We start from the raw sequence: 25612 nt of genomic DNA on the forward strand, positions 1-25612 counted from the left end.
GCGGAGCCCGCCCAGCGCCTTTCCCGCCTCCAGCCCGGGGCGCGCGAACCGCTGCGCGCGCGGGAGGTTATCGCTCCCCCTCACCCCTTCCCTGTGAGGCGATGGTGAGTGCGGGCCGGGCCGGGCCGGGCTGTGGGGTGCCCCCGGCCCCGCCGTCCCCTCAGTGTTAATGTGTGTGCCCCTCTTCCAGAGAAGGAGCCTGGCCCCCAGCCAGCTGGCCAAGAGGAAGGCGGGCGACGAGGAGGAGGAGGAGGAGGAGGCAGACCGGCATCCCCCGACGGTGAGCGAGGGGCCCCGGGATGTGGCGGCCTCGGCGGGTTGGGGGGACACCCGTGCCCTTCGGTGTCGAGGCCGGCCTCGCCCGGGTGGGGTTAGGGCGGGCTCGGCCCCGTGTGACGCCCGGAGCCTCTCCAGCCGTGGGCCGGGGGATGGGGTGCGGGGTGGCGGCGGACCCGCCGCTGCCCAAGTCAGTCAGTCCCTGGTGCCTGGTCGCAGGTTGTTACCGCCCCCGCCTTCTGGGGAATGAGGGTCAGGTCACCAGTTGGGAGAAAACTCCTGTCTGGGCATCTAGCTGGTGGAAGAACTTCGTTGTGTACAGGTGATGCTTCGTGGTTATGGAAAAAACTATCCCTGGGAGAGCTTCCAAGTGTTTTGTGGGCGGGCTGGTAACTAGGAACAGGTAGATGTTTAAGACAAACCAGATTGTTATGATGCTATGCTTTATGTCATACAGGTCAAAGAATCTCACTTAGTGCTTTCTGTGTCAAATCCCTTTTTCTGTGCCGGCAGGTGGTTAAAACCGTGCCTCAATCTGAAGAGGACTGTGCTAAATCAGGAAACAGATCAATCGCTTGTTTATCTTCATGCCTTGCAATGTGTCTGAAATTTAGGTTTCAGTGTGAGGCCTTTCACCTGCGTAACAACAGATGCTGTGGGAGCCTCTGGGGACTTTCATGTAGTTTGTTCCATGCTATTGACCCTTCCTTTTTTTTCCTTCCGCTTTTTGCAGGGGGTGGGGACAGGACAAATCTTAGCACAGACAAGCCTGCCCTTTCACAGGTTAGCAAGTGGTAGCTGTTTTCTTAACTAGGACAGTATTTTAAACTTCATACAAGTTAAACTTTAGGGCATGGTGACCTTGGTCTCTGCCCTTTGGCAGTGGGGGGTGAATCATGATTGTGTCTGTTTAGAGATACTCAGCTGGCTGGGTGGATTGTCTGTGTGGTTACTGAGCATAACAGTGATGCATCTATCTTCTGGTCTCACCGGATGCCCCTGAGTAGTTTTGTCTTGATTCTGTTTTTCAGACTCGGAAGAGACAGAAGCCTGTCAGTGAGACGGAGAGTGGAGAATGTTACAGGTCACCTTTCCGGAAACCCTTGGCTCAGTTGACCAATAGACCTCACTGCCTGGATAGCAGTCAACATGTAAGTGGGTGTTACTGCTGGCATACCATGGCAGGTGGGTTGCATATGGAGCTCGTTCATCAAGGATGTCCGAATGCCTCCGTGGACTCATGTAATCAGAGGTATTACAGAAGTGCCACACATACACAGAGTCTTTAGGAGACACCTTTTGCGAGCTCCAACCATTTAATGTTGAAGGAGGTGTGGTGGGGGTACTTTCTATAATGGAAACCCTGAATAAGAGAGTTCTCTGGGGTCTAGGTGAAGGACAGTGCGCAGGGATGTGGGTGGCTTTCCACACAGATGGCTCAAGTGCTGTCTGCTTGCCTGGTTCTCTCTGGGTTTCTGCTGCTGGAAACTGGGTGCTGGACTGGCTGGGCGCTCGCTGGTCTGGCGTGGATGTTCCTACAATGGTAACCCAGCTGCTTTACAGGAAATCAATTGCCTGACTGAATTACCAAGGCAGGGGAAAGCAATAGCATTTAAAGAAGTGAATAATGCCAGTGGATTTGGGAAGATGGGAGTTATGAAAAATCAATTTAATGCATTAGAAAACCCAAAGGAAAATAGTTTTGAAAAGCAGAGTTGGTGGGGGGAATTGTGCTGGTTTGTTACTGTCTTCCTTTTGGATATTCTTGAAAACAGTTGGAGTTGAAGCTTGAATAGATTGAATAGAGGGACTCTCAGCACTTGGGAAAATTGAGTTCTCAAAAAATGTCCTGGGCTTGCCTTCTTGAGCAATCTCTGTTTTCAGACTTCTTAAGCATGTTTTCTTTTTGAATTCCTAGGAGGCTTTTATCCGCAGCATTTTGTCCAAACCCTTCAAAGTCCCCATTCCAAATTATAAAGGTAAGATGAGGAGGTTTAAGGATTGTCTGTGTTGACTGACTCGGGTAAAACAGATGATGCTCAGGCCTGTCAAATATATCTGTGGGGATTATTGTTATTTTTTGCACTGATGCGTATGTTCCAGAAATCCTGACTTAATTTTGAAAGAAAAATACTGGCACGTTAGCAAAGTCTTCATATTTCTTCCTAGTGTTTAGTTTGGATAATCCTACATTTCAGAATTGGATTTTGTATTCTTACTGCTATGTATTTGATGTAGTGCCAGAAGATTGTACACCATATCACAAATACAAAAGCAAGATGAATTCCAAGCGATGAAGGTTTACCATCTAAATAATACCCTAATGATACTAACAGACAGAAGGCTGTAGGTGAAAAAGATAGTATGTGCCAGTTTTCTTTCTACTTGGCTTGATGTGTTGAGTCTCAAGGTGATCTTCAAAGCAAAGCAGTATTGAAATTCAAAGCCTCAGCTGGTTTGAATCAGTGAAACACAAGATCTCAGCAACAGACAGACCTGTTCTTGTCCCCTTATTCCCCTTCACCCTCCAGCTGAAAAATTCAAATGCAGATCAATCAGTTTCACTCAAACTTTAGTTATAAAAATATGTCTGTAAGCAGATACTGACTATGAAATGACAAGCCCCAAAAGAGTTTGACAAACTTAGCTTGTGGAAAAGCAGATTTGTCAGGAGGCTAAAACAGAACTGTAACTGGGGAAGCTGCTTTCTGTGACTGTTATCTTCCTCAGGAGATGAGGCTGTTTCATGTGCTCTTTTCTTGGTGTGTACACACTGCTGCCTCAGCTTCTGATACTTGCTTTGCAAGGAGCTTTGGCAAGCAGCAGGCAAATTGACCCTGCTTGACTCTTTCCCAAGTAAAATCAATCCTGGTGGCACAGTTGCCTGAATTTTGATGGGAAAAGGGATTTCTGTGCATGTTCTTTTTATGTTCATCTCCATTCCAAAACTGCAACATCAAAATACAGTACTAGGAAAAGGGACTCATCCTTGGTTTCTGCTTTTCACTGAAATTGGCTCCAAGGCCAAACACCTACTATTGCTCAGCAGAGAGAAGATAATACCCTAGAGTAGGTAATGGCAATATGGTACTAACTATGATACTGTAAAACTTCATCGCTGTTAAAGATCGCTTCCTGACTTTGCATAAAAGACGCAACTCTGGCTAAGTTGGGGCTAGGTAATTCAAAAAGAGGATTTGACTCAGTATATACTATGTATGTGGGAATGTATTTATTGAGCTGCTGAGTTGTACATTTTGGAATCCTGCTTGTCTTTCAAAAAACTAGAACAACCACCTTTGGGTACTAGAAGTAGCTGCGATGCCCAGAGATAGCTGAGGGAGATGCTGTGCCCATTTATGGTTGGATGCCAGTGGCACAGGTCTGGGATGAAGCCGTCAGTCACCGTGCAAGACAGCTTATACTGTTGTGTGCCAGCATATGTGGCATCTGCTGCATCCAGTTGTTCACATTTTGGTGCTCCCAATGTGGTGAGCAGTGCCATTGCTCCATCTTTGCCTCTGCTCCTTCATTGTATTCTTTCCTGTTGCAGAGCTACCTGCTGTGTGCTGGCAGAGTGCTGCCAAACAACTGCCCTGTGTGGGTTTGCTCTCTGCACCAGTTGTGCCTGCATCTCCACTCCAGCACCCAATTAATTCACTGTTCCTAAACTAATCAGACTCTTCTGCAAGGCTACGCTTTCTTCCAGGAAGAAGTTGTTCTTTGAGTTGTGCCTTTGTTTGCTTTCAGGGCCACTGGGCTTGCGTGCACTGGGTATCAAACGGGCAGGGCTGAGGAGTCCACTCCATGACCCTTTTGAGGAAGGAGCTCTGGTTCTGTACGAGCCCCCGCTGCTGAGTGCCCACGACCAGCTGAAAATAGACAAGTGAGTCATCACCTGGCACAAATGCTTCAGCTCTGACCTCCTTGTATGTGTAGGTTTGTGTGCTTTCTTCTCAAATGTGTCTGAGCTGGGGTCTGAACGTCAAGGGAAGTTTGGTTCCAAGTATTCTGCCTCTGAATTGATTCAGGTATGGTAACAATCAAAGAAGAAATGTACCCATGCCAGACTGTTTGTGTTCTTCCACAGGCTGTTTTATCTCCCACTCATCAAAAATTTAAACCTGTTGCAGGGAATGCACACATGGAGAAGCTGCTTAGAAAATCTTACAGCTTAGTCGTTAGTCAGGAAACATCAGCATCTAAGGACAAACAAAGGGAGATGACTGACAGTCAAATGTTAGGCTGCCTAATGTTTTTTATTCTGAAGTAGTTCCTTTTGTGCTGTTGTTATAACTTAAAAGGGCTGTCAGCTGGATCTTTGTGGACAAAGGAGGGGGTTCCTCTCTCCAGTAATGCAGCTACAGTATTGTTATTGAAACAAGAAAATAATAATGACTTTTTAACTGTGTCTCTGAACCACATTCTGCCCTTGTTTTAATCACAGCCCGAATACATGGTTTCACTGATGTTTTAGATTGTAGATCAGGCCCCTGTGACTTCATTCTCAAAACTGAATTAATCCATTTTTCACTTTCTTGTTGGCAGTTGCTTCCCTCATGCCACTGGGGAGTCCTCAGTATAGCAGTGAGATTTAAAAAAAACCTAAACATATGCTGTGCCGAGTTCATTAATCACAGTGTCTTCTTCCTTGACTGCCTCCTGCAGGGACAAAGCACCTGTCCATGTTGTGGTGGATCCTGTCCTCAGCCGTGTTTTACGGCCCCATCAGAGAGAAGTAAGTTTTCCATCAGGACCTGAGGGTATGGCTGGAGGACTTGGTGCTTTTCAAAAAGCTGCAGTTCCTCTGCTGGAATTGTTACCCACCAACTGTGAGGTCTACATAGACCTCACAGACTAACAGTGTGTGACAGCTTAACAGACTCTAGTCTGTTGCAAATGCGAAGTGAAACATTTGTTTTAACCATCCTCTTAGAAGCCTGAATGCTGCAAATATTCTCTGTCCTGTGTTAAGCAATAGGACATGCTGGGAGTATTACAACAGTCCTGTTTGTCCTTAAAAATGTGGAAAGTTACTGCTTTCTTGTGGGTAAGAACTTTCTCTTCTCTTGCCTCTGATCTAGCAGGGTCAGAGCACTCCCAGCCTAAACATGATGCTGCCTAATGCACAGGTGTGTTCTCTGTGGGGTTGTAGGTCAGGTCAGCTGATAGTGGAAACTGGGGAGTTTCTGTGACCATTGTGCACTGGTTGCGCAGGTCTAGGAAAGCACATTGGTTGACGTTTGTGTCACCAATGATACCTTAGGAAAAGACCAGATTCTGCAGGGAGATGGGATCTTGCAGTGTCAGGGCCGAAAGTCCAGCCTTTACTTATATTGAAGTCTGAACATGTAGCTCTGCTGAGTGGAACTCAGTGTAGAAGGTGATGGTATATAGTTGCAATAAATTATGTTGCAGCCCAGTCTTGAGTTGGTCAGGACAGACTGTCCACCACTGTGTTTTGCTGGTCAGCAGGATTAATTGGATCCACAGTCTCTGAGTCAGGAAACACTGAAGCTGTTCTTTCTGGTACTGTGGTTCCCAACACTGTGGAGTAGATTCCTACTTCATTGTGTTTTATTTGGAGGCTACCCTTTGTAGGTGTGAGCTCTCTGTGACCTACGTAGACTTGGAATTCACCAGTGGAGAGTGCTGAAAAACATTTTATGTCGTAAATATGTGCAACATCACAATATCAAAGCAGTGGGCACTAATCTCCAAATATCTAATGTAGGCATCTGGATAGTTTGAAGTTCATCACAGATGCAGTATATTATCATTTAAGCCTAGAGGCAGCACAGATGGAAGCTGTGATTGCTGATCTTGCAGGCTAAGCAGGTCAAGCTGGATGTGTCCCTGTGTGGGAGATCTTCAGATGGCTCCGAGAGCGCTGTAGGCTGCTCCTAGCTTGTACTTTTATCTCAGGTTTGGTACTGAACCTGTGACCCAGTGTGATGCTCATCTCTGGCTACACAGCTGGAGGCACTTTGGTTTTGGGTAAGATACTGCCTGCTGGTGCTTTTGTCAAGTAATGATAGTTATGTTGGTGTCCTATACACACTGTCTTTTTTCACAGCTAGGTGTCTCTGATAAAGCAGTCTCTGTTCTAGTCTAACTAATAAGTCTTTGCCTGCTAAGATTCCTGTGCTGCTTTATTCAGGTGATGCTCCCAGACTGTTGTACAGCTTTGCTCTGTCTTTGTCATGTCTTATGCCCAGTTGCTGGGAGGTTACCCAACTGGAGCCCCAGTGAAAAGCACTCTTTTAGTCAGTAATGTATTTCATAAGTGTTCAACTGGCTTAAGTAAACTTCATTAATCTGTTGTTAAGGGCCTAAGAAAGAAAGAAAAGGACTTGAAAAGTGCAAGAGAAGGTGCTCCATTGACCAGTCCTAAATAGTGGAGCACAGAGGGGTGAATCCGTCCAGGTGTGTTTAGGTTGTGTCCCTCACTCCCTGCTCTGTTGACACAATGCAGGGAGCTTGTACGTTCCCAGGACAGTGCCCCAGTTTTCCCTGACCCTCTATCCTCACATGATAGAAGAACATTTTGCAGAGTCTGTCCCTATTATTTGTCTTGGTGATGTGTCAGAGCCTAATGCAGGGCTTGAGCTCTTCTTCCACCATGTGACATGGGCTATAACCTCAGCCCTGTGCCTTCTCTGAAGCTAAATCCGCTTTGGACCTTGAGTCCCCAGGTGAGTCATTGCACTTCTAGGCAGAAGTGATGAGGGCTGCTGATAGTATTCTGGGAGTTAATCAGGCAGCAGAAACAATTCTGCTCACTCTATGATTCTGTGTTTTTAAAACTACCTAACTGGGTATTGTTAAGATGATTAACCTGTTTGCAGTGATTGATGCAGGTTGGCTGATGGCCTGGGCCTATCTAATGCAGCTAAGGGTAGAAATTTCTGGGAACTCACGTCAGGAAGCTAGTTATAATTGTAAGTTAAAATGTAGTAAGATTTCGTGTATGTTATGAGGTACGTGTTGGCACCAGTAATGTCATTCCAAACTGGATGTGGCTGCATTTTAGCTGTGTCTCAAGTGATTTCCCCCTGTCTCATTAGAACACTGCATGTCCCTAGGGATGTGCTACGCAGATTTGCCGTTGTAGTATCAGTCCTGTGCATTGCGGTAATGCAGCTGTAATGAAGTTGTCATTCTGCTGATGTCCCCATCCTGCTCTGAAAGAACAATTTTTTGGCAGGGAGTGAAATTCCTCTGGGACTGTGTGACAAGCCGGCGGATCCCTGGGAGTCATGGCTGTATCATGGCAGATGAAATGGGCCTGGGCAAAACCCTGCAGTGCATCACACTCATGTGGACACTTCTCCGGCAAAGTCCAGACTGCAAGCCGGAAATTGAGAAAGCCATGGTGGTGTCTCCCTCCAGCCTGGTGAGAAACTGGTACAATGAAGTAGAGAAATGGCTGGGGGGAAGGATCCAGCCGCTGGCCATTGATGGAGGCTCCAAAGAAGAGATTGACCGTAAACTAGGTACAGAAATGTTTGCAAATGGTGCAGTTGGCTGGCTTAGGTCAAAATCTTGCATTGGAAGAAGCCTACAGCAGCTGATGTGAACATCTCTGAGCTGTCATTAGAGCTCTTGGAGACTGATGGAAGTCTCTCCACTAACATGTTTAGATCAGGCCCTTGCATGTTTGGTAATAGTTGATCTTTTGGAATAATCCAAGTCCAGTCATGTGCTTAAGTTAGGGCAGTCCCAGTGCCTCCTCTTTACTCCAGCCAGAAGCCCACTCCAGCCTATGGAAAGGAGTGGGCAGAGGTGGGAGGGTGATAGAAATGGGGACAGTTGTGGAGAAAGGAGCATGGGTACATGTGGGTGGAAAGGATGCTACAGAGTAATTGAAACAGACAGGTTTTCCTAGATTTTTAAGGCAAAAGTTGTGACTACAGAGCTTGAACCCTTTTCTATTAGTCTTCCTCATCCCTCTTTTTTTCCTTTTCCCCCTTTCTTTCTGCAGTTGGCTTTATGAACCAGCGTGGCCTACGAGTGCCTTCACCCATCCTGATCATCTCCTATGAGACCTTCCGACTCCATGCTGAAGCATTACAGAAGGGCAGTGTTGGGCTGGTCATATGTGATGAGGTACAGGGGAATCTTTAAGGAGAATCTGTTCCTGATATTTTCTTGAGATCTGGGCAAAACTGGCTCTGCTTTCTTAAAAGGGGGGAGGGCAGCAGGAAACAAGGTTTAGCTGTGGACAGCACCCTTTCTGGTGTTTGAGAGGCTCTGGGTAACTGGCTTATCCATACTGGGTGAGCCTGAACAGGAGAGGCTGTTTTCAGGAGCTGAGATATGAAGAAAATCCAGGTGGTGGTAACTGTGGCCACTTTGTAGGTCCCTGACAGGGTGGGGGCACCTACCAGGGTCCTCGCAGTGTGAAATATGTAGCAGAAAGGAGATCAACTGCCTGTCTCTGACTCTGAAAGAGGCCTCGCTCTATTGGGATGGTAGCGCCCTGGCTCACTGATCTGGTTTTCATTTGTTCGTGTTTGTCTTTGCTAAAGTGAGAAGTACTTTCTGTTTGGCCTGGCCTCATGTTCTGCCGAGTAATTTTTAACTTGGCTCTGTTTTGAGCAAGAGGTTGGACCGGAGACTCCTGAGGTCTCCCAACCTAAATGATTGTGTGATTCAGCATGCTCTTGTGTGTGGAGTTGGCTGCTGTCAGCCACTTTATCTGGCCACCTTATTCTGTGCTGGGGGATTTTGAAGGGCACTCCTATGGCAGGAGTCTCTTCCGCTCTCTGCTGTCTCCTGCTTGGGGCAGAGGCAGGAGAGCTGGGTGGGAGTTACCTCGTGTACTGCTTGTTCAAGAGGAGGCAGACCTGGCTTTACTCCCTGCTTGCTGACTGCTGGATCTAGCTTTGCCAAGGCTGTGTTGTCAAGCTCTGCTTTCACATGGCTGAAATGGAGTTGTTTTTTCATTTATTGTTCCCTATTTGTGGTTATAGGTGGTGAGAGCCAGAGATGCTCTGAAGGACAAAATAAAACAAATGCCCTCTGCCTCCTTGAAAGGATCAAGCTGGGAGCCTCAGCCACTGGTTGAGGTGTCCTCTGCTGCCAGTTAGAGGGGATTTGATGAATAGCGGTGCCACCTAGTGGTTTGATTTTGTATTTGCTAGAACAGTGCTGAGGAGCTTAAAAAGAGTGAACGTCCTCACAAGTGTAACTCCTATCCACTTTTTATCCACCAAGTCCATGACTGCCACACCTCTTGGTGCCCCTGGGATGGGGCCAGCAGCTAACAATGCTGGGAATGCAGGTCCTTGGCCTTGTGTCTTCTGTATGTTCCCAATAAATACTCAGTTCTGCAGTGGTCTGGCACTTGTGAAAAGCATCTCATCACATATGCTTTATCCTACAGCATAGCACTCAGATACTAATAAAGTTGCTTTTCCCAGGCATCGGAAATGGGGCCTGTATTCAGATTACCCCTGTAAGAGGTGCAGAACCTCTTTTTATTAGTGTGCAAAGGCCTGGCAATCCTGGATATAGGTGGTCTTGAATGGCTTGTGATCTTGAACTTTGGTGATATAATGTTACTGGTCTAGATTTCAGTGCCTAGTGTTGGTAGCTGAAAACATCCCCGTCTTTGAACGGGAAACAGTTCTTATAGTTAGACCATGTCTTGGTTGTTATTTTCATGGTAGGCCCTCTTGCCTGGATGTGACTCGGATGTTCCTGGTCTGGGAAGCTTGTAATGTCATGTTTCCTCGCGTAATGGCTTCAGGTTTCCCACCAGATTCTTGCCTTTGAAAGAAGTCTGTCACAACAGCTGAATACACGTACAACACTTAGTCCACTACCAGGAATGGGAAAAGTGGTGAGATGCCTTGTGGGAGATACAGCCTATCAGTGTTGATGAGGATCTCCAAATTGCTTCCCGTCAGGGCCACTGGCTTTATCAGCTTCATTCCTTTTTTCTTTTTTCAAAGGGCCATAGACTGAAGAACTCTGAAAACCAAACATACCAGGCTCTCAACAGCTTAAATACACCTCGACGAGTCCTTATCTCAGGCACCCCCATTCAGAATGACCTGCTTGAATATTTCAGCCTGGTGCACTTTGTCAATTCAGGCATCCTAGGTAAGAGTTGAATGTGTGAGAGACATGAGGGAGGGGGAAGTTGCTGGCAAGGCCTTTCCTAGTTACCAGTGCCAGCAAAAGCAGCAACCAAGACATTAGTGAGAGAAAAGGTCATGTACAGGTTGGACACTTTCCCTCAGTTTGTATCCAGAAAGTCTAGATGAGGGTCCCGTGTTCTAGAGGCTGTATATCATCAGAGCTCTGTTTCAAGAAGATTGTAATTTAAAGTACACCAGTCTAACAGGTATTTTGGAAGGGGAATTAATTAAGGTAAAATGAATATATGACCCTAAGTATTACATGGCTGATCTTGTGTAGCTATACTGGTCAGCCAAAATGTCCATGTAGGCTAGGAGTTTGTCTACCAATAAGCCCTTGGAGATACTGCAGGAGTTCCTGGGCAGGAAGAGCTAGCTCATAATGGTACTTCCCACAATACTCCCAGGCTATAGCAAATCCAGAAATCTAAGCCAGGAATTATCTCTGTGTAGGAGAGAGGCTCCATGCAGAGGAAGGTTTGACATAACATGTTCTCTGTGTTGAGTACAGAGGCAGCCTGGGAGACAGCTTTTCCCTGCTCTCTCTCCTGTATCCATCTGGCACAGGACATTGAAGTGACTAGTGCAAGGCAGAATGGTGTACCTTGTGGCAGAGTTAGGCAACAAAGCTCGAATTTCTGGCAGTCTGCCATCCCACTTTCAGATAATCTGAGAGAAAGCTGAGGGTGAAGCATTTGGAGTTAAGACTGCTCTTGTTTTTTAAGGCAAAGGAGGCCTGTGAATATGGGGTTAACTTCACCTGAGATAGAAAGAAAAGACTCTGGAGGAGAGATACTGATGAGTGTGAGTTTTCAGGATCAAACACCTTCTATAATTGCTGGTAGCAGACTGAAATATTTGGTCTCTGGCTCTTATGCTCTGCTTATGTCTGCAAGCTCTATTTTCATTTTACAAGTAAAGTAGTCTTTGCATCCTCTCCTGCATCACTGGGTTAGGAGCAGGTCTACTGCTTTCCAGTGTGGAGCAGCTTGGCTTTGTCGAGGTAATTTGTTCTGTCAAGGAATGAAAATAAACCAATCTGTAAGTCATTTCCTTATTGCTGTAACTCGTCACCTGTGTTTGTCTCGGATTGTTTGGCATCCAGTCCAAGCGGCTTCTCATTAATTCTAGTGCATACACAATTCTAGTTAAACACCATCCATCAGGTTCTTAGTCTTACAAGCAGCATTTGGGCCATATTTTTTTCTGTTCAGCTGTTTTGCTCCCAGGATTTCTCAGGGAAAGGATGGGATGGGGTGGTAGATGTTCTACATCTGCTTTTTCCATGTGCTTCAATTTTGGGTAGTTATTACAAGGAGCTGATGTGATTTCCCCTGCCCCCCCTTGTCCTGTACTTTGGGCAAGCCTAGTCTCCCTGTAGTTCCAGTTCGTTCTCTCTGAGATGAGGTTAATACTGTAACTACTGCCAGCAAAGCTGCATGCATGCATGCAGTAGTCATTTTTCCCTCTTTCAGCCTATGACCAGTAATAAGCAAGTGATTACAGATAATTTTGGATCAGGCATACGTAATGCTGCACTGTTGTTTGCAAGGACAAAATCTGAGAGTAAAAGTGTAGCTGGTATGTAAGCAAAAACAGTACATACCTGACTGGACTCAGGTTTAACTAAAATTGTATGACCTTTGGCAGTGCATTGTTGTTGGAGTACAGAACGATTGTCTGTTGTACAGATTTGCCTGCCTTGTTTGAATCTTTCCTGGCTAGAAGGGAAAACAATCACACCGATGGGATGGGTGTTTGTTTTATCTGCTGGGCCCCATGCTTGTGGTGTGATAACTGGGGCTGTGGGGTACTGATCAAAGGTTATTTGGTAGTAGTTGTCACCTTTTCACTTCTGTTTTGTACAGGGACTGCACAGGAATTTAAAAGACATTTTGAAATTCCCATCTTGAAAGGCAGAGACGCGGATGCAAGTGAAGCTGAGCGACACAAAGGAGAAGAGAGGCTTAAAGAGCTGATCAGCATTGTGAACAGGTGAACTTCATCCCTCTTCTTTTTGCAGAGCTTTTGCATAAACCCTTGGTGAACACTCATATCTTTTCAAATTACAGTTGTAGCTGTAATGAATTCTCTTGCCAGTTATGTCTATTCAGCAAGTGACTGTGCAAGTATTTATTGCCTAAGAAATCTACATAGCATGTAGCTTTAGTCTGAAAAATAGCACATTGACGTGGCACAGTTAGCTGCAGTCATCCCCAAGCAAATGTACTCAGATACTGAATCATGATTTGACTCTTATGTTTCTGTTTTCTCCTGGGATCTGAATAGTCAGGCAACATCCTTTTATTTGTGTTAACATAACTACAGTGTAGACTGGGTCATACTTGAGATCCATCCAGGGGTTGGATGTTGAGTGGCAGACAGAAAGAGTATAAGGAATGTCGCTCAGTTCTGCTGTTGATTGCCCAAGTCACAGAAGAGTCCAGCTCACACTGTCATAGCTGTGTTGGATCTGTAGGGGTAATGGGATTAGACTGCTAGTGTCAGAGATGTGACTTTTGATCCCCAAGAAGCACCTCTGTGATGTAAAATACTGTCTTATTTCTCTTTGGTTGATTTTTGGTATTTGTTTAAACCTGGCTTCTTTTCTGTTCATGAATACAACCAATTTACCCGCATCTGCTGGCAATCGCTTGTCTCTCTCTTTAGAACTCTTAGTAGATACTCTTTTGAATTCTTATCATTACTGGTGTCTGTCTTTCTCTCTTTTTTTTTTTTTTTTTTTTTTTTTTAATCTGAGCTTTTGCAACCATCACAAATACAATCCTGCTGTTCATAGTCATGGTAAATCAAATTTCACACTGAGTACAGCTTCTCTATAGAGACAGCCCTGACCTTGACTCCGGGCAGCTTGCAGAAGCCTAAGAGAAAGGAAAGGTTGGGAGAAGAAGAGCATATTCCTTCTTGAGGTGCATTTATTTCTTTTTATAGTTGATGGAAAAGGGGTGTAAAAGCGTGTTCAGGAATGCTTGTGCCTGGCTGTGTTGAGGTCTGTGTCCTTTCCTTTATTGTGCAACAGTCATAATACACAAATAGGGAAGATGAAGTACATAAGTAGTAACAGATGAATTGGTTGAATTTGGTAGCAATTACAAATGAGGCAGTGATGCAAAGATATGTGGAATCATAGGTGTAAGGCTGGAAGGGCCCTGGAGAAGGCATCTAATCCATCTTGCTGTCCCAACGTAGAAGGTGTTAGACCTAAACCATCCCTTACTTAACCCCCACCCAGCACTGAAGACCTTACAAATTCCCCAGGACACCTTTTTCAGGGCATCACTGTCTTTGCAGTTAGAAAATGCTCTTAATGTGTAACATAAATCTTCCTTACCACAGTTTAAGCCTGTTACTTTTCATCCTACTGCTTATGGGTTTGGAGACCAGATTATTTCTTTCTTTAACAGCCTTTGATGGATTTTGGGGCTGTCATATATCCCTGCTGTCTTTCTTCTGTAGGTTGCATAACATCATATTTTCAATGTTTCCTGGCAGAACTGGGTTTCTGCACCTCTTTCTTATTCTGGTTGCTCAGTTCAGCTCTTTTTCTAGTCCATCCCATCTTTTCTACAGTGTGGTAGAACTGCTCCATGGGGCATTTCTATAGCCCCAAAGGATATGCCCTTTGCTGAAATCTTGGGCCAGACAAAGAACCCATCTTGGCTGAGGATGGCTGCTAAGTTATTATGTGGGGAGCTGCCTGCTTGTGCTTTGGGTTATGTCTGTGGTGTGTGGTGATTAAATCCTGTCCTTGTTTACTGTCCATGCCACTGGTCTGTTGTAGCTCATGCTGAGAATGCCATTGGTAGTCTGAGGAAGAGCTGAGTTTCTCTCGTAAGGGACTGGGCTCTGTTAGGTGGAATCATGCCTGATCCTTTCAACTCTCATGAACCAAATTTGGAAGCCTCACAAAGACAGTGGGTTATATTGGGCTCCATAGCATGGGCTGATGGAGCCTCTTAGTGTGGATGGTGGGTGTCTGGCCTTTATCATGTGTTGGACTGTCACAGACTTCTGGAGATAAGGTGTCAGAGGGACTTTCTGTGGAGCTTGTGAGGAATAATAGTGATACAACAGGGTTTTGATGTCATCCAAGCATCTGACCTTAATTTCCCTCCCTGCAGGTGTTTAATCCGAAGAACTTCAGACATCCTGTCCAAATACCTGCCAGTGAAGATCGAGCAGGTGGTCTGCTGCAGGTATCAGAAAGCATGTAATCTGCCTGGGAAACGGGAGGAGCAACAGGAAGGACTGAAAAGTTGCAAAAAGCACTCCAGTGCTTGTGGTGACTGCTTCCCTTTAGGAGTGTGATTGTAGCTGTTGTCAATATGTTGCTTTTCCTCCCGAAGCAGGGGTGGACAAGCTGCAACTGGTGGTTCCGCCAGCCAGCTGGCATGCTCTGGGCAGCTGTGTACAGCAGAGCCCTGGGGCTGTGCAGAGTATCTGCAAGCTTCTCTTCCAGCTCTGGGTTGAGATATCAGTGCTCTACCATCAGCCTTGGAGGCAGTTCTAGGCTGTCCATGCTGTAGCTTTAAAAAAAAAAAAAAAAAAAAAGGAACCCACTGTGTAGATGGAGGACGAAAGACAGGGTTGGTTTGGGGCAGGCTGAGACTGCAAAGCTCTTGTTCTGTTTCAGACTGACACCTCTGCAGGCTGAGCTGTACAAGAACTTCCTGAAGCAAGCCAAGCCAGTGGAAGAGCTGAAGGAGGGCAAAATCAGTGTGTCATCTCTCTCTTCCATCACTTCCTTGAAGAAGCTGTGCAATCGTGAGTAGCTCCACTCATGCAATAGGTTTGGTTTTTGCACTGCTGGTGGGGTTTTTTTGGGTCTCCCTTGTGCACTGCACAGCCTCTGAGCTCTGTTTGTTCTCCAGACCCTGCTCTTATCCATGATAAGTGTGTAGAAGAGGAAGAAGGTTTTATGGGAGTCCTGGACTTGTTCCCTGCCGGCTACAGCACCAAATCTGTGGAGCCCCAGCTTTCAGGTGCTGTGGAACTCAATAGTACAAATGTGCTGCCTAACACAGGCAACCACGAGACTATATTTAGCATCTTATCAAGTCCCCCTCTAAGGACTGGAATTTGGGAACTTCTGCCCTAGCTTTATTCTTTCTTTCTTTTTTTATCCAGGAAAGATGCTGGTTTTGGACTACATCCTTGCTGTTACAAAAAGCACCAGTAATGACAAGGTGGTTTTAGTGTCTAACTACACTCAGACACTGGACCTATTTGAAAAGCTCTGCAGGAGCAGAAGGTTTGTCTTTGGGCTTCATTTATTTAATCTTGAAAGACTGTACTTGCAGCCTACACTGTAAAAGAAACTGGCTATTTTTAAAGTTTCTAACAGCAGGAACTTGTGATCTGTCTTTTACCTCAGATGTTCCTGAATTGGAACTAATGTGGCTTGTGCTTTGGCTACTGGGGTCACTCAGCAGAAAAGCTCTGGCTCTCCGCAAAAGCTCCTAAAGCCCAGGGCCTTGTTACAAGGCTGTTTGTGAAAAGATTTTTCTCTTTCAAGTAGGATGCTCTAAAGGTCTCAGCAGTCTGATTGGAGTAAATGCTGTATATTCTAGGTATTTATATGTTCGGCTGGACGGCACCATGTCCATTAAAAAGAGAGCAAAGATTGTGGAGCGATTCAACAGCCCCTCAGTAAGTAGAACCTGCCACATGTGAGCAGCTCTCCTGCCAGTTCTGAATGCTGTGAGTAAAAGTACAGCTGCCTCTGTAGTTTAATCCAAGCCTGCCTTTTTCCACAGAGCCCTGAGTTTATCTTCATGTTAAGCAGCAAAGCAGGTGGCTGTGGTTTGAATTTAATTGGGGCTAACAGACTGGTTATGTTTGACCCAGACTGGAATCCAGCTAATGATGAGCAGGCCATGGCTCGTGTGTGGCGGGATGGCCAGAAGAAGACATGCTACATCTATCGACTGCTTTCAGTGAGTCCTGCTCCTCTTACCTCCTCAACATGGAATTCTTGGTGCCAACACAAACTGCAGCTGCTGTCATTGGGACCAGAAGGGGAAGAACTCTTCTGTGTCAGTGACCAGAATTGATTGGAACTTAATTGCTTCCTACCCTTAGATGTGTTGCCATGGAAAACCATGAAGGTTCAAGCTGGAGGGTCATTACTGCAGGCCTCTGTTTCTAATGGTGACTGGCTTCTGAGAAATAGAAACAACTGTGGCTTTCCAGATAAGATGCTCCTTTGAAGACATTTAGGCATCAGACTTTAATTTTGTGGGGTGTCTGATGCTGAGGTTGCTGTTTTTCAGTCTGGCTGCAGTTTGTTTTGGTTGGGTGTACATGTACTTAATAAACAGCAAGTACATTCCCAGAATTACAGCAGCTTTTGGAATGGGGCTGCCAGTTAGCAGGTGGGGTAGCTGCTCTGTAAAGGAAAAGCATGAAGGAGACTAGTCTTTTCAGGCTACTGCAACACTTTGTCCACCAGTGCCAGTAGGGATTACTGCTCAGAAATGTCCCCTGTCCGCCCTTGTTCACCTTCACCTCTCATTAGTTCAGACTGTTTTTTTGTTTTGGTTTGGGGTTTTTTTGTAAGCTTGTGTTCCTTGGTCAATTATTATTTTACTTTGACAAAACAGATGTCCTTTGCCCATTTCTTCCTTGTGGTGTTCCTTTTTTTTTTTTTCTCTGACCTGGCTGCACCTGGAAGCAGGGAGCTCCTTTGCTTTTAGAACTAGGAAACCAGTCTGCAAATCATGACTAATCACCCCCCTCCTTTGTATTACATTTATTTACAAAACAGACATTTTGCTTTTAGATTTTTGCCTTAGAAATGTAGCATACTGGGCCTTTCTGCACATCTGTTCTAGAACTAGTCATCTCCCTCCAGACAGCGAGTGTGATTGATCCATGTGTGGGTGAACCAGCAAATACTGCTGATGCTCGTGTCACCCAGGGCTAGCCTTTGTTGCTGTTTTTTGGGAGAGGTTGTGTTTGGTTTTCTTTTTTTTTTTTTTTTTGTCAGGGAGTGGCCGAAGCTGCTCAGCTGCTTTCCCTTCCTCCCTGTCAGCACAACTGGGTGCAGTGTGCGAGCTCCAGCCACAAGTGGCAGCTCCACCTCTTCCTCATCCATATCTCAGTTGGATTCTCTCCTGTAGCCACGGTGAAGGACAAAAGAAGCAGAGTTGGCTTATATCAGCAGCCAAATAGGATGTTGTTGGAGTGCAGCTAGTAAAACTTGCCTGTCATCCGTACTGGTCTGGCAAGGCACTAAATGGTCCTGACAGCTTACTGCTGTTTGATCTGGGACCTTTTCCCAATGTAGTGCTCCTTTAACACTAGTGTCCCAACTATGCTTTATCTCTGACTCTCTCTTCTGTAGACTGGGACCATAGAGGAGAAGATATTCCAACGCCAGACCCACAAGAAGGCCCTCAGCAGTTGTGTGGTGGATGAAGAGCAGGATGTAGAAAGGCACTTCTCACTTGGGGAGCTGAAGGAGCTCTTCACATTGAATGAGACCACCACCAGTGACACACATGACAAGTGAGTATACTGAATGACTAATGGATGGAGTCAGCAAAAAACCCCCACCCCTCCACAGTTTGGTCTACTGTTTCAGGGGTTCCTCAGGCAGCAGGAGGAAACTCAGAGAGAGAGAGAGAGGGCCTCAAGTGTCTCTGCCTCTGAAGCTGTTAACCACCCAGAGATGAGCACTTTGTTGTCTTACAAAAGCTGTGCTGGCTGGACAAGTGAGCCATGTATCTTGATGCTGCCTGTGTTTGGAGGCTATGAAATACTGCAGCTTATGAAAAGAGAGAAATTGATCAGAGCTGTTCAAATTAGTGGAGCCCAACTTGGTCCTTCCTTGCCACTCTCCTCCTGGTGGTCTGTGATCTCCAAATGCTGAGCTGCTTCCACTGCCGGGGCTACTGCATCTGCTAAGAATTTATGAGGCCAACCCAAGTGCTGTTCTGGGGACTAAAAGAATCCTCTTCTCCATTGTCTGCCCTTCTCCCCCACCCCTGCAACTTGTGGCATTGTAGCCACCAGAAAGAGGACAGGGAGTGCAGGAAAATGTTTCACTGTGAAAGTTAAGACTCTTAGTTCAGGCAAGAAGTGAAGAGGATTAGTTTTAAGCTGACTCAAAGCTTAGGTCTGTGTAGGTATCTTGTCTGCATGGCAACAAGCTTTGCTGGCAGGGCTGCTGCTGCTCTTTGTCTCCTTATGCGGCAGCTCGGTAGGGCATCTCCAGAACAGTCTGAGCATAACCTGGTGGCTGTGGTGGGAGTCAGGATGGAGCAGTTTGGAGCATGGTGTGCTGTCTTGAAGTCGGGAAGCCTGATGCAGTGCTAAGAATGTGTTAGCAGTAGGGGTGTTCGCTCGAGATCTGCTCTAAGCAACATCCCTCACCTTTCAAGGGAAACTCCTCCTGAACTTCCTCTGGGTCCTGCTGGACCATTCCCACAGGGCTAAACAGTGGGGGGAGTGCCATTAGAAACAGAACCCCAGGGTTTCCAAAATGTGAGTCATTCCTTATCTGTCACACATGCCAGAAGGTGGTTGTGTGTTTAAATGAAACGTGGTAGTAATTAATCCTGTCTGAAAATCCAGTTGTCAGTGTTGCAGTTGAAGAGGTGTTAATCCAAATGTTACTGGGCTGCATTTTTTAAACAACCCATATGCTAAAGAAGTGGAGGAACCTTGCATTGCCCTTATGCTGGCTCTGTTCCAGGATCAAGTGTCGTCGCTGTGTGAATGGCCACCAGGTACGGCCCCCTCCTGAAGGGTCCGACTGTACCTCTGACCTCTCCCAGTGGAACCACTGTGCCGATAAGCGGGGGCTGCAAGACTCCGTACTGAAGGCTGCGTGGGATGCTGCTGTCACCTTCACCTTTCATCATCACTCCCATGAGGAGCAGCGAGGGATTCCCTAACAAACAGGTTACTGTCCCCTGTGGGGGCAAGGGCAGACTGCTGTGGCAGTCCACCCCACTTTAATCGCTTTCAAGGAAGGGGACAGTTGGTAGCAGTACATGATGGGTGGTTGTGTGGCTGTGGAATGGTTTCCGAGAGGCTGGAAGGCCCCTAGCACTGGTCAGTCTACTGCAACAGCAAGGAGTCCACGGCTTTTTCTCTGCTGTTGTATTGTGTACCTGAAAAACAGCCCTTTGGGAACTGGGAATAACTGGACCTTGTGCGCTTGATCAGATTCAGCACTGGTTCTTGTGCTGTTCGTGTCTGTACCTTCTACTCAGCCAAGTTTTTCTTCAGGTTTAAGTTAAGCCTGCAGTTTTATAGCACTAGATGTGCACAATCGTGTTTTTTTCCTTGACAGCTCTGGCTAACAGCTGCAGATCAGAAACTTGCAGGATCCATTTCTGTTGTGAAATGTGAACCTTGCTGATTACTTGGGAACAAGAGGATTTGTACAACGGAAAAAAGTTTCAGCTTGTATGAACATCTGGCCTGAAAGATCATGCAGGCAGTAGGAAATCAGGCTCTATTAAGGTAACTCCATTTTTAAAACCACTTGCTTTGTTATGGGCAGGATCCCCAGATCTAGCAGAGTGTTTTAATTAGATCACATTACAAGCCAATAATAAAATTCACACTTTGGCACATTATGGGTCTTTATAATAAAAATATAATTAAAATGTTACAAAAGAACAAACTATTCAAAACCTCTGTAAAATGACTGCAGACATCGGAGAGGACCAACATGATTGCAAATAAACAGCAGGCTACTTGGTACATAAAGAATTTTTTTTTTTAATAAAGTAAAATTTTCCAAAGGTAAAAGGTCAAGACTGGGGCCTCTTTTAGCTTGTTTTCTACTGCCTTTAAGCAGAGGGAGGAGTTCATATTTCACAGAATGGTTGAAGTCAAGGTCATATTGTCCAATGCCCCTGCTCAAAAGCAAGGTCACCTACAGCTGGTTGCCAAGGACCACAGCAAGATGGCTTTTGAGTCTCCCCAACGATGGAGATAGATAGTTATTGATGAGAAATTGGCTGTAACAACACCCAGTGAAATAACTGCTTGTCCAGACATCTGCAGGAATTTGGTATCTGTCCCACTTAAAATATTCAAACTAAGAAGATGGTAGAGTTAAATCACCTGCAAATACAGATGTTGACCCACAGGGTCTTGTGTGTCACTTCACTGTGGTACCCCTTCTTCAAATGAATAGAAAATTGACAAGGCCAACTGTATACTGCTTGAACCAGAGGAAGAGAACTCCACCTGGGCTATGAAGTAAGTCTTATTGGCCAGGGACCGAACTGCTTAGTTCAAGCTGATGGGTTTGCTCCTGGGTCCATCACATGACACTGATGTAGTCAGCAAAGGCCTGGGAGGAGTCCCACGAGTCATTGACCACACTGCAGACAGCTTTGAGACGCCGAAGTGCTTCTTGAGCTGTTTCAGCATCCTGGTCCAGCCAATTCTGGAAGAGGCGGAGGTGCGTGAATTGAATCTGTCCCCCTCTCTGCTGGATGTGGCCTTCCAGCTTCTTTGTGAACTCCAGGAGCCCATCAGGTTTGATGCAATTTGAGCTTTCCAGGGAAAGACAGACAAAAAAAAAAAAGTCATTAAGAGTCTAGGCTATAATTTGAGCAGTTTAAATTACTGTTCCTTCTACTAACTGCCAGTGCAGGTACTTGAGGATGTTTCAATGCAAAGTACAACTTTCTTCAGCAAAGTGTGAGTGGTCCTTCAGTTGTGATGAAAAACAAAACTGAAGCACAGTAATATGAAGGGCCAGAAGCTTTTTAAAACTAAGGTGGTAACCACCACCAAGTTAAACTCATTTTCCTGCCCTCCTTACTACTGACTTAAGTAGACCTAGCTGTAGCCTTACACTGTTGCTGGCTGTAAGCTGCTGGCTAAGTAGTGCCAGGAGCACTTCAGTCTCATAGCAGCTGTCAACTGCCTGGACCAAGGGGCCTGGCCCACCCTACAGGTCCCAGTGCAAGCCTCAGCAGCAAGTGATCATTTATCTCTTCCTTCTGAGAAAATCAGGAGAGCATGTGTCAGGCGCTGGTGTTTCTAGAAGATTAAAAGGTCATTTTACCTGCATAGATGTGCAAATAAATAGGAAGTTGCATGCTGGACTTAATTTTGTGAGAGGCACAGTAACAATCAGGATTCAAGGCTGCTGAAGGAGTGGCCATGATTAAATAAATTGTCAAGCCTATGCCCTCTCAGCAACTGAGCCATTATGATGTAAAGCTGGGGAGGGGGGAATCAACCAAAACAGTCAGTATTGCAGAAATGCCACCCTCCATGTGCTTCGTGAAGGTTACTGCCTATCTTTATGGCCATTCAGGCTCAAGACGAGAGCAGCAATTCAGGTTGAAGACCAAAGACGATGAAAGGAATGCAGAGGCATTCACAGGATCTGACAGGGGCAATGACAGCATTCTCTCCCTATTCCAGGGCAGTGGGAACAGAGCCATTCACACTGAGGCCTAAGAATAAATGTACATGGGAACGTTAGTTCTAACCTACAGCACAGGAAGGGCTTGAAGCAGCCTCCCAAGTGAGCAGAAAACCAAAGCTGCTTTTAAGATGGAGCTTGACTCATTTATAAAAGGGACAGTAAGATGCCTCAGAGATGCTGGAGGTCCCTGAGCTTGTATGTGCTCATTGCAGCATTTCTCTAAGCTTTGCCTGGGCACATGTTCCCTTGAGGAAGGAACAAAACCATGCTTAGGCTTCTCCTGCTGTCTGAGCCCAGTTCAGCTCTGGCCCTCCCAAAACAAGAAATTCAGTGTGAGCAGCAGAATACCTGACATCCAGCTGGCAAAGAGAGGAGGAGGAATCTTCAGAGAAAATATCTGCAAGGGCAACCAGCCTGTGATTCCCTAAGAGGGGAGAAATGCAGGTGTTAAGACAGTTCCCAGTTTGTATCTAATTATTTAAATGGCCACATGGCTGGGATAATAGTGCAGAAAGGAGGCTGTAAGCCTGTGCATGCAGCACAAAGGGCTCATCTCTGCACCCTCTGTTTGTCCCCCTTTAGTGGCTTAAAGCAGTTCACCCTGCTGAGCACAGTGTTCAAGGCAATGGAAACATTTGCTGATAGGGCAGTTTGTTTCACTAGAAAAATCCTGGTTTTGTTTGAGACGTCAATATGCAGCTTTGTTTTAAAAATGGCCAATAGCACATGGTTAAACTCAAAACCTCAGAAATTAAGTGTATTTCAGGTGATCCCAAGCTTTCCCATTTCATCTCATTAAAAGAACAAAACCCAGTATTCTGGATTTGCCTGAAGTTCATTTCTCAGACATTCCTGCTTGGCCTGTGATCCAAAAAGCCTATCATTTCTGTAAATTCAGTTCCACTTCTTTGACACAAACCCTTCCTTTACTTATCCCCATCCCTCAAGTGGCTGCCAACAGCTTTTAAGGCATAAAATCCCCAATCTTGGACAAAATCTGTGCCTCTGGACGAGAGGCAGTGCATCTGCTGCTGGATCTGTTCCTGTTAAAGAGTCTGAAGCAGATCAGTGTTCAGTCAAATCTGGAGTCCCACTGATACTTGCTTTTGCTGCAGAGAAAAGCAACTGTAATGCCCATGCAGCACCTGGGCTCTTGGTATATTGCTGAATGTAACTGAAATTCTGCCTTTAAAAAATGAACTCAGCGCTCCTTATTTTGTGAGCTAAATTCACTCTGTTCATGCACATGTTAAGTTCAGCACGGAGGTCACCAGCTAGCAACAGTCGTTAACTCCTACCCTGAAGTTATCTCCAAGAGAACTGGTCTAAGGTCAAGGCCCCATAGCAACATCCACTGTACGCACCAAGGCGATTCCCAGGCAGTTTAAGGCTCTTCAAAGATGAATTTCTTTTCACTGTATTGATTATTTCTGACAAAAACTCAGTAGTAGAGCTTTCAAACAGCCGGCAGAAGGAAAACGTGATTTCTACAGAAGAAATGCATTGACAGTACGTGTTAGTACTCCCTGCGTGCTTCATTATTCCATAATTACATCCTGCAGACAGCTCCAGCCCCTAATCCATATGCAAGAACAAAGCCTCCCCAGCAGTGGGTTGCATACAACAGCACTGCCGCTCTGTCACAGGAAGAGAGCAGAGATCACACCCAGGGAAGTGGCTTTGCCAGCTGACCCAGTTAAAGGCTGATGTGCTCTGCAGGTTAAAAATCTTTGTGTTATAGCCAAGACTATGGACTCTTCTCTGCAGCATACACCAGCTGTGCAGCTGCTCCTTTCTCTGCCCTGCTGGCACAAAGAACCAGACACGTTCCCACTCTGTCAACAGCTACAAATCTGCTTCAGGGACAGTGACATTTGGCTAAACCTTACACATCTGAAGATCACCTCTTAAATGTCAGCCAGCCAAAAGCAGCCACCTGCAGCATCTTTCCAAGCAAGAGCACCCAGGAGATTGCTGTACCTTGCAGGACGGGATCCTGAAGCAAAAGCAGAACTTCTTTCTGGTGCTCAGCCAGGTTCACATCATGAAAGCTCAGTTTCTTCAAATTTGGATTACACTCTGAAAGCAAAACAAGTTTTCAGGTAAAGTACTGTATGTCCTTGGGATAAAAAGACCCTGACCCAACCACTAGCTAACACCGAGAAACTGCGTTGGACTGTGGATATTTTGTGCTGGATTGTGGGTAATTAAAAATGAACAATCCTGCTGTGTAGGATCACTCACACGCTCAGCACAGAAAAGTGGGATGGCTGATAGCCATTTCCTTTTCTCAGGAGACTTCAAGGATGTCCACACTGAAGAAACGGACCCACCTAAGCTGGCTTCGTACTAAAGGATGGAAGATCACAGCAAGGAAGCCACTCTGTGTGTCACAGTGATGCTGAGTACCTTTGAGCGCCTCCAAAAGGAGCCCAAGCTCCTGAGAACCGGGCAGCGTGGCGCTGTCAAGGGACAGCTGCTGGAGGGACTTTGACGCCTTGAGCACTGGCAGCAGGAACGTGGTGTGCAGAGGTTCCCTGGGGAATCGGATCTCCAGCTGCTCCAGGCAGCTCTCTTAAGGGAAGAAAAACAAACAACAATGAAAGAGCTTGGTCTGGAGTGCCCATCTTCAAAGTAGCTAGGTCCTACAGCAAGCAAGAAGTCTGCATGCCTGACAGAACTATCATTTAGGTTGGTAGAAAGTGCCTTATGCAACATGCCCTGCCCCACAGAGCTCTACAACTCAGACCTATGGTAATGTGAATCACTTCAGGCTCATTTCAGGACTCCTGCCAGACCACAGGGCCAGCGATTTCTACGGCATTCTGGCAGTGGAACAACGCTTGAGAAGAGGTCACCCTTTATGCACAAACCACTCAGTGTCTTCCCAGAGCACAGCTCTTCACCGACCCCACTCCTTACTCACTCAGGCTTTGCTTACTGGTTTTCTGGTCATTCAAGGGCTAATAAGGCTGACGAGAGACCTGTGAGCTGAGAATATGCTGCTATAGCTCCCAGACTGTAATCCAGAGGCTTGGGCAGTGCTTTGCCATCACCTGTGGTATTGTGATGATCAAGAGATGCTTTCCCTCCGCTTAAGGGTCTGTCTAAGGCTTAGAGCCTCACAGTCTATAGGATGGTCAAAGCAGAAGCTCCCAACCAATTTACAGATCTGGTGGGATACGCTCCCCACAGGCTGCATGGACAGTCACTGCTAGCAGGTTATGACTGGCCCTGTACAAAGCTGATGTTGCAGCAGGCTGGCATACAGCAGTAAAATGTTTTGTCCGAGACTCAGGCTCCACAGAGCACGTCACAGACTGGAAACAACAAACCAACACCATCTAAATCAGAAAGGTGAGGCTGTAATTGCTTAATTACACATCACTGTGACAGTGTAGAGTTCAAATCTGTGTGCCAAGCTCTTACAGTTTTATCTGCCTGCCACATCCTGGTCATCATTCAGAATAATGATTCCTACCTGGGATTTCTACCTCACTGCAGCTTGGATTCCCCTCTGGCCTGTTCCCCTCCAGCTGGTTTTTGAGGTCGAAGCTGACTGAGAGCGTGTGGAGCTGGGGAAAGGCGCTCAGGATGCAGCGAACAAGCTCCATGCAAGGCATGTGGGAGAAGACGTCGCTCACACGCACCACGCGGAGGTGGCAGTCCGAGTGGCGGGAGAGGGCCCGGAGCCCAGAGAGGATGCAGAAGATGTTAGCACCCAGGCCTGGAACAGCATTTGTACAGAAAGGTGTTAGCT

At 46.2% G+C, this 25612-nt stretch overlaps 2 protein-coding genes across 8 annotated transcripts in view; one reads left to right on the plus strand and one right to left on the minus strand.

Annotated features, from left to right (window-relative positions):
* Positions 1-24268, plus strand: RAD54L (RAD54 like). Of its 4 annotated transcripts, none has more exons than XR_005933706.1 (19): positions 1-104; positions 191-280; positions 1308-1427; positions 2195-2255; positions 4027-4162; positions 4945-5014; positions 7484-7772; positions 8261-8385; positions 10236-10386; positions 12293-12419; positions 14567-14641; positions 15079-15209; positions 15317-15427; positions 15573-15696; positions 16016-16094; positions 16202-16381; positions 17791-17954; positions 19144-19919; positions 24147-24268. XR_005933706.1 is itself a non-coding variant. In XM_030032769.1 (19 exons), the coding sequence occupies exons 1-18, from the start codon at positions 102-104 to the stop codon at positions 19343-19345; spliced, it is 2238 nt and encodes a 745-aa protein (XP_029888629.1). In that variant the 5' UTR covers positions 1-101; the 3' UTR covers positions 19346-19352; positions 23415-23523. The 4 variants fall into 4 exon arrangements, 2 of the variants coding, with proteins under 2 accessions (XP_029888629.1, XP_029888626.1); XR_005933705.1 differs by lacking the exon at positions 24147-24268 and adding an exon at positions 23415-23523; XM_030032769.1 differs by lacking the exon at positions 24147-24268 and adding an exon at positions 23415-23523 and having other exon boundaries at positions 19144-19352.
* Positions 20161-25612, minus strand: part of LRRC41 (leucine rich repeat containing 41) — an 8825-nt gene continuing 3373 nt past the window's right edge. The window contains exons 5-10 of one of the 4 annotated variants that reach the window (XM_030032764.2): positions 25334-25579; positions 24262-24426; positions 23833-23931; positions 23217-23339; positions 22201-22276; positions 20161-20965 (exon numbers count right to left, since the gene is read on the minus strand). In XM_030032764.2, the coding sequence (XP_029888624.1) occupies positions 20731-20965; positions 22201-22276; positions 23217-23339; positions 23833-23931; positions 24262-24426; positions 25334-25579 (944 nt within the window). In that variant the 3' untranslated portion in view covers positions 20161-20730. Of the gene's footprint in view, positions 20966-22200; positions 22277-23150; positions 23340-23832; positions 23932-24185; positions 24427-25333; positions 25580-25612 lie in introns of those variants that run through there. The other 3 variants (XM_030032765.2, XM_041127911.1, XR_005933707.1) reach the window with 3 other exon arrangements.

Source organism: Aquila chrysaetos, chromosome 12, assembly GCF_900496995.4.
Source record: "Aquila chrysaetos chrysaetos chromosome 12, bAquChr1.4, whole genome shotgun sequence".
NCBI lineage: Eukaryota > Metazoa > Chordata > Aves > Accipitriformes > Accipitridae > Aquila > Aquila chrysaetos.

Excerpts from the sequence above, each read along its gene's own strand:
- RAD54L (XM_030032769.1), top strand. Across the intron at positions 1,428-2,194 it reads GCCTGGATAGCAGTCAACAT|GAGGCTTTTATCCGCAGCAT; the intron begins GTAAGTGGGTGT and ends TTGAATTCCTAG. Across the intron at positions 7,773-8,260 it reads AGAGATTGACCGTAAACTAG|TTGGCTTTATGAACCAGCGT; the intron begins GTACAGAAATGT and ends TTCTTTCTGCAG.